The sequence below is a fragment of the Antechinus flavipes genome, chromosome 5 (genome assembly GCF_016432865.1).
Source record: "Antechinus flavipes isolate AdamAnt ecotype Samford, QLD, Australia chromosome 5, AdamAnt_v2, whole genome shotgun sequence".
NCBI classification, from domain to species: domain Eukaryota; kingdom Metazoa; phylum Chordata; class Mammalia; order Dasyuromorphia; family Dasyuridae; genus Antechinus; species Antechinus flavipes.
Genome location: NC_067402.1, coordinates 13,485,436 through 13,498,391, shown reverse-complemented (window position 1 = coordinate 13,498,391; position 12,956 = coordinate 13,485,436). Strand labels below are relative to the sequence as shown.

Below are 12,956 nucleotides of genomic sequence, written 5' to 3'. Positions count from 1 at the left end.
AATGTGGAAGGGTCAGAGCTCTAGACAGGCACCGAGTCTTAGACGGCTGTCGCTTAAGGGAAAGCAGGACCAGCCCTGGGAGACGGCACTGCTGACTCCATGGGAGGGCTGCAGTCCTGTGGGCCGTCAGGCTCCAGGAATACTTCCTGCCCAGGCTCAGCCTGGCTCTGGAAGGTTCTCTCCCTGACACCGGGCAGACACCAGGAGGTCAGTGTGATTGAGGGGAGCTGGGGACAGCCTTTGGGACTTCCCCAGCTCCCATTTTGTTTGCAAGGGGCTTCACCTGGGCATCTTTGGGGTGCTCTTAGGTTTGCTCCCAATGCTGGCTGGTTCTAGGAGGGCTGAGGAGGGGAGCCTGGTGCCAGCCCCGGGCCTGGCAGGTACCCAGTCCCTCTGTAGCACTCTGTAAGGACGCCAAACTTGCTCGCTCTTTGCTGGTTAAAAAAACACAAGACATCACACGTGCCACATTCATAGAGAACACAGCTGCTAGGCAAAGTTTTTATTTTCATAAAAAAGCCAGCCCGACCCAAGCCACCCACCTCCGCGGCCACGCCGCCTCCAGCACCGGCTGCAGAGCTCTCTGGGCTTCGAGGAGTACGTGGGAGACCCCCACCCTCGAGAACTCAGAATCGATTTTACCAGGCGCTAATTGCAGGTCTCTGCCTCCAGTCTTTCACGGGAGATAAACGGTACAAAAGCCCACTCCTCCCGGCGGAGGACAAAGAGGAGCCTTCAGTGGGCTCCACAATTCCCAGCAGAAGGCTCCCAAGCAGAATCCCGGGAGCCTGGGTCCATTGTGCACTCGCCATGAGCTCATGGGGCAGGTCACAACTTCCATTTCTCTCCCTATTCATCTATCAAATGGGGATGTTCTTCTTCACAAGGCACTGAGAAGAATTATCAAGATTATAGCAATCATCTGCTATCGAGATGTTAGTCATCATCTAAACGCTCAGAGTAATTCAATTGGCAAGCCCTCAGTTTGAAACTTTTTCAAAATCAAGAGGGATACAAACTTGTGGGAAAGAAAAATGGCCTATTATCACCTAGGAACAAAAACTTCTCCGGTTCTATTTAAACGTATACTTAACACACATCCCCTCTATCGTGAAGGAAAAGTTCTAGTGTCTGGTAGTCATTGTGTAAGCTGGCTAGCGTCATCTCTTCTGGCTCCAGGCGGCAGCACCCCCCTAAGAGGGACACCGCCAAGAGGAGAAAAGGGCAGGAGGTGAGCCCGAGTGGGCCAGGGCCGGGACAAAGCCAGTCAGCCGACCGGCAACCCTCCGGCGGACATCCCGTCCATAATTACGTGGAGAGGAGCCCCTGGTTGCTAAGGGTCCCTCACTGTGATTTCAACTGCCTGGCCTAGGACATGAAAACATAACTGAGGAAAATAAAGTATTTCAAAGCCAAAAACATTTCGGTGTGGAGCCTGGACAATCTAGTTATCATCATGTGTGCAAACTATCCAAATTACCCACAAAAGACATGCTCCCCTTTCCTTAAAGTGTCCTTTTAAACGCTCAGAAGCCCTTCCGGTGGCGGCTTGAGGGGAACCTTCCCTAACGTAAACTTCTTTGCCACAAACTGTTTGAGCTCCTCGGCTGTCAGTTCATTCTTGGGTGTGAACAGGTTCTCCGCCGTGTTACCGGCCCCGGACGGCAGCCCGGAGGAGGAGGAGGGGCCGCCGGGCCCAAAGCCACTGGGCAGTCCAAACAAGGTGGCCCCCGAGCCCGAGGGGCCAAAGCCACCCCCTCCTGTTGCACCACCCCCTCCCCCAAAAGCAGGGTTGCTGGTGGCACCTGCTGTGTTTAATGGGGAGGAAGCAGGAAATCCTGAAAACCCAGCTGATCCAAAGCTAAAAACTTCCGGGCTTTTAAATGAAAAAGATGCTGCGGAGACGGTGGAGGACTCCCCGAACCCAAAGGAAGTGGGAGCGGAGGAGGTCATCGTCGAGCCGGAGGAAGACGCAGCCGTGAGCGCCGGGGAGGCCGGCGAGCCAAAGACAGAGGTGCTGCTGCCAGAAGGGGCAGCCCCAAATCCCGAAGTGGGCTTAAAACTGAAATTCTGGACACTGCTGCTGCTGCTGCTGCTGTTATTGCTGCTCCCCGGGAAGGCTGCACACACAAAAAACAAAGCAAGCCGTTCAGGCCGGAGTCTGCGGCCGCCCCCGACTCGGGGACAGGACCCGGCCACTTGTCAGAGTGCAAAGGGCCTCCATGGGGGAGGGTCTCGGGGGTCACTGAGGCCTGCGGCCTGGTGCTACCGAGCTGCCCATTGTGATGATCAAAGTGTTTTGGGAAACCTCCAGCCCCACGGCAGAGGCAGCAATTAGGAGGAAGGGAAAGAGCAGACAAAGGGTTGGGAGGGGAGAGAGAACAAAGTCCCCTGAAGGCCCCGGCAGGCCACCTTTTCCAGGGAAGCCGCTCGGCCCCACCAACCCCTCCCCCCAGGACCCCACTTCTGGGCCAGGCTGCGGGTGGGCTGGGGAATAACGAGGCCCATGATCTCGTCCCCACGCAGACCCGTGTGCCGCAAAGATGAAGCAGAAAGGAGATACGGGGGGATGGGGGCAGCAGATGTGGGGCCTCCCATCCTAAACTGGTCTCAGGACACTTTAAAAAAAGTATTCCCCTCCCCCAAGAAACAATCAAAGAACAAAACAAACAAAAACTCCCGAGTTCTGAAGCAGAGGGCCTCGGCCCCGGCCCACCTCCTGTGAATGAATACCCAGACACCCGCTGAGGCTACCAGCCCCCACTCTTACTGCCACTGGCCTGCCCAGGAACCCTCACCCCATCTTCGGCTCATCACCCGCTGTTCTGTTATCATTCTACAGACACAAACGGTCCTCTTCCCGGGGGGACTTTGGGGGGCAGCTCTGAACATTCCCAGGAAAAGCAGACTCCATCTGGCCCCACACGGGGCCAGCTACTCCCGGCCGTTGGGGAGGTCAGAACCTGGCCAAGCCTACGAGAGCGCTTCCAGAATTAAGCTGCGACTGAGTCTGTCCCCTTCGGGACCGACTGCCAGGACGAGGGAGAGTGACATGGGCCGGCCTGGTTTGGAATGGAGAGGCTCCAACTTCCAATGACCCCGGAGAAAAGGCTTTAGAGCTAGAGAAGCACCTTGGGTCGTGGCACTGGGGTCCAGCAGGGGAATGAACAGGATAGACTCCCCTATAACATACCTGCTGAACCGAATGTGGAGGTTGGCTGACTCTGAAATCCAAAGGTAGGAACCACTTGTCCCCCTTCATTCTTCAATTTAGAAAACTTAAAGAACAAATGCAAATACAATTCTCAGTTGTTAATTTTGAGAAAACCTTTTCCCATACAGCTATCTATGTAAGAATTCTTCATTTTAGATAAATACAGGTAGAAAAGGGCACATTTCAGTGTCTATTTTACACCTACCTACAAATGTTGATAAATATCAGGCAACTCAGTGTCACACTACAAAATCCCTGGTCACGATTAGAATACAGTTAAAAAAAAAAACAACCTCCCCCCCAAACCCTAAACTCATTAGTTTAATGAGAGCTAGGTCAAGAAAATCCCCCAAATGGTCTGGGGGTACCACTGTATACCTCCTTGTATAATACAGAAGACCAGGAGCCCTGGGTAAGTAATTCTGTCCAAGACCTCCTGCCTCTTTCTTTCATTTGTTACAAAGTTTTATTCTGGGCCAGTTAATCAAGCTTTGCTTCTTGGAACTGTTCTTTCCATATTTCTCAGTATGTTCTTACTATTTTTAATGGCATCATTACGTTAATATACCATAATTTATTCAATTACATAATTTCTTTTCTATTAAGATGATTTTAAAGGAAAAAATAATTTGAATGACAGGCTGATATGTCCTATACAGTCTATCCTAAGTGTTATTAGAGACAAATGGGTCAATTTGGAACCCTCTTCTACTAATCAGAATCATTTTTTTCTTGATTTTGATAAATGACCAAGAATACATGCATCATCAAGTGCGTTCACTTATAAGAGACGACTGCCATTACAATGAATAGATACTTATAGCTAACCATCTTAAAAACCAATTTCTATACTTCTCAAGTGGTGAACTTGAAATTCTTGGAATTAATCTAACTTGTTTCAATTTTCACAAAGTTTAGCTAACATTAAAACTAAAAACTTAAGTTTCCAAAGTATTCTTAGGCAAAGAAAAAAAAGGAAGGAAGAAAGGATGGGAGAAAGAAAGGAAAGAAGGAAGGAAGAAGGATGGGCAGATATTTATGAAGCATTCTCATTGTGTCAATAAAAGACAATATCTTTTTTTAAGATGAAACCAAAAGGTCTTGACTCCTAATTATAAAGCCAGAGTAACAAAAACAAAAACAATTAAACATCCTTTTTGAATTCTAATAATTCCTAATATCCTAATACCACTATTTATGGAAAAATCTATTCCCCAACAAGAAAGGAAACACTGTTCTTCCAAGGGTGGTCAGAATCACCCCCCGGGAAGAGAGCTTGAGCTCCCATTCTTACCAATGCTCCTTTGGTTGCTGAATTTATATTCTTCAGCTCAAGTAACCTGTTCTTCCACAGGTTTACTAATTGCTGGATGGAATTCAACTGAAACAAACACAACGGATAAACATGCTTGTCACTATTGGATAATTTAGAGATTTTTAAATGCTAAACATTAACAAAGGCAAAATCCCTGTTATTTAAAGAACTGTTCACATCAATCCCATTAGGTATAACTTTCTCCAATTACAAAGCCAAACAAAATTGGATCTGCCGCCGCAGCTTTGAAAGGGGTTATAAAAAGCATTTGTGGCCCACCCACAAATGTCCATTGACCCTGCACAGATGTACCCACCCTCTTCACCCCTCCCTGTGCTAACAGGCAATAGAAGACAGAAGTACATACAATTTTAAAGGTTACTAACTCTCTCAAGGCTCAGGTCTTGGACACATTAGGATGTGGTTATTTGCATAACATATAGAAAGGACTTTAAGACTGCCGTAACTGAGTTTTCTAAATAACCCAATGATGTTTCAAATTTAAAAAGCCAGGGTTACCATAATTTTATGTAATTGGGTCAACTAGAGAAAAAGCTTCTGAAATTAAAAAACCCAAATCCAGTATCTAAAATTCATCCACTTTACAAACAACAATGAACAGAGAGGAAAAGATGCAAAAAGAGATGGCTGGCCATGACGTCTAAATATAAAGTGAACAGGAAAGAAACTTACATAGCTTTGTAAGTTATTGCTGCTTATATAGTTAGAATATTCAAGTCTCAACTCTTCTGGTGAAATATCTGTAAAACCTGCAAGGAGAAATCAATTGGAATCAAAGGAAAGAGAACTGAGTAGAGTTTCTAGTAGAAACTAGCCCCCCGCCCCCCTTCCCCAAGACCTCTTCAGTTACTAATCAATGTGAACAAAGGTATGAAAAAATTGACAATTCAAGGAAACGTGTATTAAGGAGGCAACAACGGAGGAGCCGAGACCAAAGTCAAACAGCCTCGGCCTCCAGGAGCATCCGTTGGAAGGCTAGCCGGGACCACGGCCTGCCCCAAGAACGTCCCGCCATCTGGGCAGGGGGCAGGCTGAGACGGGACCCTCGGCTGCTCAGACCTTCAGCTCTGTGGGGCTTTGTCAGCACCATGAAAAGGAAGGATTATGGCAGCTCCAAGGCCCCTTTCACAGACCTTCCACATCATTTCACCCAATCTCCACAGTTGATTTGGGGGACGTCCTTTGGGGAGGAGGTGGAGGGCAGGTTGGAGCTGGCCAAGACTCGCCAAGGTGGCCGGGGGTGGGGTGGGATGGGGAGGGAACGGCCTTGATAAGAAAATGCCCCAACAATGTCTGTGCAGGGTGGGGAGGGAGGGGCTGCATCCAAGCCCGTGCCAAGGAGAGCCTGTGTGCAGAGATGGGTGTTTCAGAGAATAGGATGGCGTGTTTGAGGGTCCTGATGGCACTGAGGGCAACAGGATGGTGGGATGGGATCCAATGCTTCCGCTCCCGGCACCCCTCGCTGGTTTCCCATCCTGCCCTTGTCTCTGGGCATGGGTTCAAACGCAGCTCTTTCCCTCCCCTCCCAGCCAGTCCTTAGCTCCTGTCCCAAGGCCTCTTTGGCCCAGGTCTCACCGCTGAGCCCAACTCACTTCTGCCAAGCTGCAGATTTACTGCGGACTGTTGAGTACACTGGGTCCTAGGCTAACAGAGGCAGGGCTGGAAGGGCCCTTACTGGCAATTGGGGCTGAGCCTTCCTTTACTGGAGGAGGTTGTCCCAGAGGGGCTCACAAGGGCAGCGTTTATGCCCCGACACTGATGGAGACTTTGGACCATCCAGGCTCAGGGCATGACACTCAGCAGGTCTTCTCCCTTTCCTTCTTGCCTCTTTGCGTCCCACATGAGAAAGTCCCTTTGCTAGCTGGTCTCCTCTTGTGACCCTCTCAGAGGGAGAGTAGAGATCTGAAGCTAACTCCCCCACCATCGGACCCCCATAGACCACAGCTTCCTTGAGGGAGGGGACCGACCCCTTTTAGAACCGTGCCCCTGAGCTCAGCAAGGTCCAATAGCCAATGAAGAAATGTCTGCCAAGTGCCCACCATGTGCCAGGCAGGGCATCGAGCAGGAGATACCAAGGCACAAGACAAACCTCCCAGGAGGAGGCGGCCAAGTCTGACCCAGGCTACATCTGGCAGAGGCAGGTTGGGCGGAAGACGACTTGTAGAAAACAGGACGGGGCCAGGCCCTGAACACGTGCTCCAGGCCCTGGATACCAAGAAGTGTGAAAAGGCAGGGGAGCCCAGGAGTGGACAGAACGGGGATGGGGTGGGGGGCCGGGCCAGAGCCAGATTAGGGCCGAGCCAAAGACCTCGGGGTAAGCTGCTGTGGCCCATGCCAGGCTGATGGCAGCCTCGGGGAAGAGGGCACTGACAGGAAGTGCTGACAGACAGCACAGACCGAGCACTTTTATTCACATCTGTTCTCCCCAAGAAAGGGTCTGGGGGGGATCCACGGCCAGCACAAGAGAGCCACGCCCTCCCTAAGGGGGATGAGCAGGGGGTGGACAAGAGGCCAGAGTGACCCATGTCACTAGAAGTCAGGGACAGGAAAAGGGGACCTGGGGCTCCTGGGGGTTGTGAAGGCTCACAAGCTGATCCTGCAAAAGAGCTTGTTCCTCTAAGGACTGAGAGCAACAGGGCTTCTGAGGCGGCAGCCCACTTGTGTTTAACAATCACTGCTCTCACCTTAGCTTTGTTTCAGTGCAACTGATTCTTCTCTAACCCTGTTTTAGGTATTCAAAAATGGGCTTCTGAGATGGCTGCAGGACCCAAACGAGGCACAGTGGGGAAGCAAGGAGGGTCCTGTGAGTCTGGCAGAGGCCGAATGGGGGGATGGTGAAGGAGCAGAGAGAAATTCTGTTATTGTGGAAAACAAGGAGGAAAGCAGGAGGCTGGGGCCAGCTGGGAAGATTTCAGTCATTAGCCAAAGAGGGACGAGGGCTCCACACACTAGGAAAAACAGGCCGGGAGGTGGAGCCTTCTGGGGAGGGGCTGCCCTCGACCCTGGTGCCAGCCTGGGCCAAGCCGAGCTGCTGACAGCTCTGCCCCCGAGTCAGGGGCCTTGCTGCCGGGACACGCACAGAAGCCTCAGCGGCCCGAGCGTCCTGCCCAGCCGACCCCACCCCATACTTGTCCCACTTCTGTTCTTACTTGCCCGAGCCTGCGAACTGCCTTGGCATGAACTCCAAGCCTCCTGTTTGGGGTGACCCCACCGGGGCCACGAGGGGCCAACCAGGGAGAGTCTGAGATGTGGCCCTAGGTCTGACCAAGCCGGGGCGGGGGGGGGTGGGGAGAGGGGGGAACGGCCAGGGAGGCCCTGGGGCTGCTTGCTTGTGCCGGCCCTGGGGAGAACAAGGGCTGCGGGAGCTGCGACGGGCTTCATCAGGAAGCTCTCAGTCATCAGCTTTCTGAGACCCCGGAGAAGGGACGCCGAAGGCAGAGGCGGTCCCGGACCCACACCTAGCCCCCCAGGACCATCAAGCACCACACATCCCCATTCAGGAGCCGGCTCAGCTCCTAGTTGTTCAAGAGAAGCCCAAAGGCGAGCCCCAAGCGCACTCCAGGGGGCCTCTCCCTTGTTCTTACTGCCCAAGAGAAAGACAAGGGAAGGGGAGAGTCTCTCCACCTCTGGCTGTGATCAAAACGTACTGTCACAGACACATTAGCAGTTAGCACAGAGATGGATACAGGGAACTTCTAAATGAGGAAGGTCTCTCTGCTGATGCAGGTCTGCACCTTCTGAGCACTAATAGCAAGACTGGCAGAAGTGATGAACAATATGTCTGTGTAGAGAGAATTCCTCTATTACCTGATATATTTGGCTTTTCTTTCATTGGTGAATAAACAGAGAACATCCACTGCCCTGAAGATTCCCAAACCTCCATGTCCTTTACTATTCCTTCACTGATGGGGGAAAAAGTAATAAAACAAACTTCAGAATACTACATTAAAAAAAAAAAACCTACTTTATTATAAATCCATTTTTAATGACTTCAAAACACCGAAAAATATCAATCTCTATATAGATTTATCTACATATAAATCTCTTTACATATATAATATATATTTTTAGATTTATCTTGCTTGTTCATCTGAAGACTGTTCTTTAACAATGTCTTAGAGTGGCTGAGCAGGGGAAGGTTGCAGATTGTACCCATCTATTGGGATCTAGCTAAACATTCAGAGTGAAACAGGCGACCTGCTAGAGCACACGAGAACTCTCTTTAGATTACAGAAGAGGAATTTTCTGACATTAACAACAGGTGCATTTACAAAAACAATAATATCCATCTTTCACTCTGTCCCCTGCAGGTCAGACTCTAAGCAGCTGCTGTCTCCCCGTGTGTCCTCATTCTGGCCATGCTCAGACCTCAAGACTATTGTTATCAACAATAGACAGAACATACTTCTGATTTCAAACGACAGAAAATTATTATCCACCAGGCAGGAAACCCAGTGTTAGGGCTAATCAAAACATTCTAGGTACCATATATCCACCAGACACTGATGACATATTTCAAAAGAATTACACTCTAACAATATAAACAATCCTGATTTCTCTTTCCCTGCTAATTTGACTACTATACCTCAGTTACTGTCAAGAACTTTATTATACTGAGAAAATGTTAATGCAATAGTTCATAGAAATAAAAAAAAAAACAAACCTAAAGCTGAATAGCAGGTTATTGTACTGAATTGGGGATTTTATTCACACTTAGGTAACTATGAAGAGGGGTTATTTTTCAATTATACACTGGGTTCAAAATGCAGCCCAGACTACTGCTGCTTCTGCTATTCACTAGACCTTCTGGTCGGCTTCTAGAGAGGAAAAGAGCCTGTAAGAAAACAGCTGGCTTAAATAAGCCCCTCAGTGGGGTGGGATGCTAGTCTGAAGGAAGTCAGCTCAAACTTCGGCATCAGTGACCAACTCCAAAGACATTTTCATCACTGATAACATAAAATTCTGCTTCTCAAAAATATCTGCAATCTATTTCACAAGAAGCAAGTCATACATTCTATTTCTCTGAATAGGATTGAAACAAGCCCACAAAGGGAGTGATCAGATTCAGAAATTTAAAATAATACTTTTCAATTTTTTAATAAACTGAAACTCTTAGGGTAGTTATGAATTTTAAGTGATGTTTTCATCACTGATAACATAAAATTCTGCTTCTCAAAAATATCTGCAATCTATTTCACAAGAAGCAAGTCATACATTCTATTTCTCTGAATAGGATTGAAACAAGCTCACAAAGGGAGTGATCAGATTCAGAAATTTAAAATAGTACTTTTCAATTTTTTAATAAACTGAAACTCTTAGGGTAGTTATGAATTTTAACAGTGATGTTTTCATCACTGATAACATAAAATTCTGCTTCTCAAAAATATCTGCAATCTATTTCACAAGAAGCAAGTCATACATTCTATTTCTCTGAATAGGATTGAAATAAGCCCACAAAGGGAGTGATCAGATTCAGAAATTTAAAATAGTACTTTTCAATTTTTTAATAAACTGAAACTCTTAGGGTAGTTATGAATTTTAACAGTGATGTTTATAAAAATAAACATAACTAGATTCAAGCATGGGGATAGAACACTGGGCCTGGAATCAGGAGAATCTGAATTCAAATCCATTCTTAGATCATTCCCACCTGGGTGGCTCTGGGCAAATCATTTAACTTTGCCTCAGTTTCTTCATCTGTCAAATGAGCTGGAGAAGGAAATGGCAAGTTACTGGAGTAAGTTTGCCAAGAAGAATCACAGAAAGTCAGATATGAAACAACCGAATACCACCACTACCACCACCAGTTTCAATCATCAATGATGCTTTAAAAATAAAGCACTGTGAATGATGGAAGGCACCTGAGTCAAATGCTCAGAGTTAACTAGGGTCTTAGGTAAACTGCAGCACCCCACTGAGAAGTAATCAAGTTGTTAGGAAGGTCGTCAGAAAATACAAGTGAAAACTGTGCATAAGAAACATGAGCGATCACTGAACAAATATAAAGGATAAATTGTCACTATGAAGAGACATTGTCTCAAAGTCACTTACATCAGTTTATCCTCGTCATCTTTCTGCCCATCCACTTGGTTAGAGTTCAGTGAAGAGAATCTATTCTGAGAAAACCCCACATTTCTGCTTCCACTACTTGAGGCTCCTGAGTCAAAGGACCCAAAGGATGTCTTCCCTGGATCTCTGCTGCCCCCCCAAGTTGTGGATTTGGAGAAATTAGATGGTTGGATGACATTCGAATATCTCTGAGAATTGTTGCTCCATCCCCCTCTGCTACAACCTAAAATAAAAAATAAAACCCAAAATTATTTTATTGGCAGTTTATTTATTCATTTACTTAATAATAAAAGAAATCTTACATATCTTACATAAGTAGAACACTATATATACTGTGTCCCATCTATTTGCATCTTTAAGAACATTATAAAATGTAGGATAAGAGTATTAAATTTCCGGTTTTAAAAATGACAGTGGTAAATGTTATCATTTGCAGAATCAAAGATGGTACAATTGATTTAAACATAGTATCAATGAAGCAAATAATAGCAAAACTCCACTTTTATTAAACAGAATTGAAAGTACCATAATTTCACAGTATGGCAATACATCATTAAGACTGGGCTGACAAGTCAAAGTTTAGAAACGGTTCCCCAAAGAAGCCGGATAAAAACTGCGCAATCCAGAGCTAAAAACTAAGACAAGCAGTTTCTTAAAGTGCCCCAGCCAGGGGCTACCTCTGCCACTAATTGTGATGGGCCTGAATCTTTCCATTTTTAATATGGGGACATTTATCCCTGATGGTTTTCAGTGAGATTAGAGGGGTGAGTTACATATTAGCCCAGGACTTCGAATCCTTCCAATATCAGCAGTTTTGGGTTATTGTTAAAGTATGGTCACTGTAAAGCAGGAGTCCACAAGATGGATGATCACAACTAGCGGCTGGCAATTTTTCCTGGGTACTGTCCACAGAGTATTTTTCCTCTCATTAGTTCCCTCATCTTATTTATACCAAAATTCCCTAGCTGAGCCTGAACAATCTGAAGTTAAAGGTAATTCTTTTTCCCAACTGAATTGCTAGAGATTAGATTTTTTTTTTTTTTTTTAGAAATGGAGTGATGGTGGAAAAACCCAGCCAGTAAATTTCGCACCTTAACTCTAACAAGTTATTTAAGAGAAGGGGCGAAGTGGGCCGGCATTCCCCAGATTTCTGCTCCTCTCTCGCCCGTCTCATCCCCTGGGGGGGACAAAGAGGCTCCAAGGCTTTTCACCCCTGCCTTCCCGACCTCACTCTGTTCACACTCTGCCATTTCGCAACGGAGGGGCCGTGTGAGGAGGCAGGCACGGGGTGTTAGGATCAAGGGGCCGGGATGGGTTGGGGTCACGTGAATCCCCGACACTTGTGTCTCAACTCAGTTTCCTCATCCGGAAAATGGGCTCCTACCTCACGAGACCCTGACGTCACCTAGTCCCCCATTTGGCAGGTAAAATGAGTCCCGGGCGAGTCACGTGACTTCGCCAAGGCGGCCTTGCTCCCTGAGGAGCTTTCCCTCTCACTACCTCATGGGCGGGGTCTGGAGAGCACTGATTAGGCACCTTTGGAATACCAGGCTGCCCCTCCTCCCCCCGCCTGATTCAGGGCTTGGGATCCAGTGGGGACTTAATACACATGGGCCCGAGTTCGGGACCGGGAGCCGGCGGGCCCTGCTAGGGTCCCCGAGGTCACCGTACCAGAGGGCGCCGCCGGGTACTGCTGCGGCGGAGGCCGACCCCCACCGCCGCCGCCGCCACCGCCGCCACCGCCCCCGCCCCCGCCGCCGCCACTGCCCCCTCTCGGGTGCTCGTTCCAGCAGCGCTCCCCAAAGCGGCAGCGGCCCTGCAGGAAGAAGTGGCAGATGGTCATGGCGGCGGCGAGGCCCGAGGCCCGACGTACGTCCGATGCGGCCTCTCGCTGCTCCTCCTACTCCGCCGCCGCCGCCGCCGCCGGGGCGAGAAGCTCCGCCTCAGTTAGCGTCATTTTCCAGCGCCGGTAGGCGCGAGACCGGGGGCGGGACCTCGCTTCGCACGCCCAATAGACGGCAAGCCCTGGTGGGCGGGGCTATGACGTTATGAGCCCGACGCCTTCTTGCGACAATCCGGACGCGGACCGTTAACGGCCCCGAGGCCTTTTGCCTCAGTGTGCGCATGCGTGGCTAACGGCCGCGCGAGGGCAGGAGGCGCATGCGCACGCCTCTGCTGTGATGACTACCTTCATTTTCTGCTCTTTGCAAACCCCCTCTTGGGCCCATTGTACAAAGCAGTAAACTGAGGCCTGGGCTGGCCTCAGGAACTTCCTAAGCTGTGCAGTTCAGGTCCCCTCCCCGAATAGAGAGAGAAAATGAGGGCTGGAAAGACCAA

The 12,956-nt window shown here is 48.7% G+C and overlaps 1 protein-coding gene across 1 annotated transcript; it reads right to left on the bottom strand.

Annotated features, from left to right (window-relative positions):
• Positions 1-470: 470 nt before the first annotated feature.
• On the bottom strand, positions 471-12,575 carry NUP42 (nucleoporin 42). The gene is made up of 7 exons (XM_051961483.1): positions 12,291-12,575; positions 10,602-10,842; positions 8,358-8,452; positions 5,223-5,299; positions 4,509-4,595; positions 3,194-3,278; positions 471-2,120 (listed from the first exon to the last, which is right to left on the bottom strand). Exons 1-7 carry the CDS (start codon positions 12,460-12,462, stop codon positions 1,519-1,521), a joined length of 1,359 nt encoding a protein of 452 aa, XP_051817443.1. The 5' UTR covers positions 12,463-12,575; the 3' UTR covers positions 471-1,518.
• Positions 12,576-12,956: the final 381 nt, after the last annotated feature.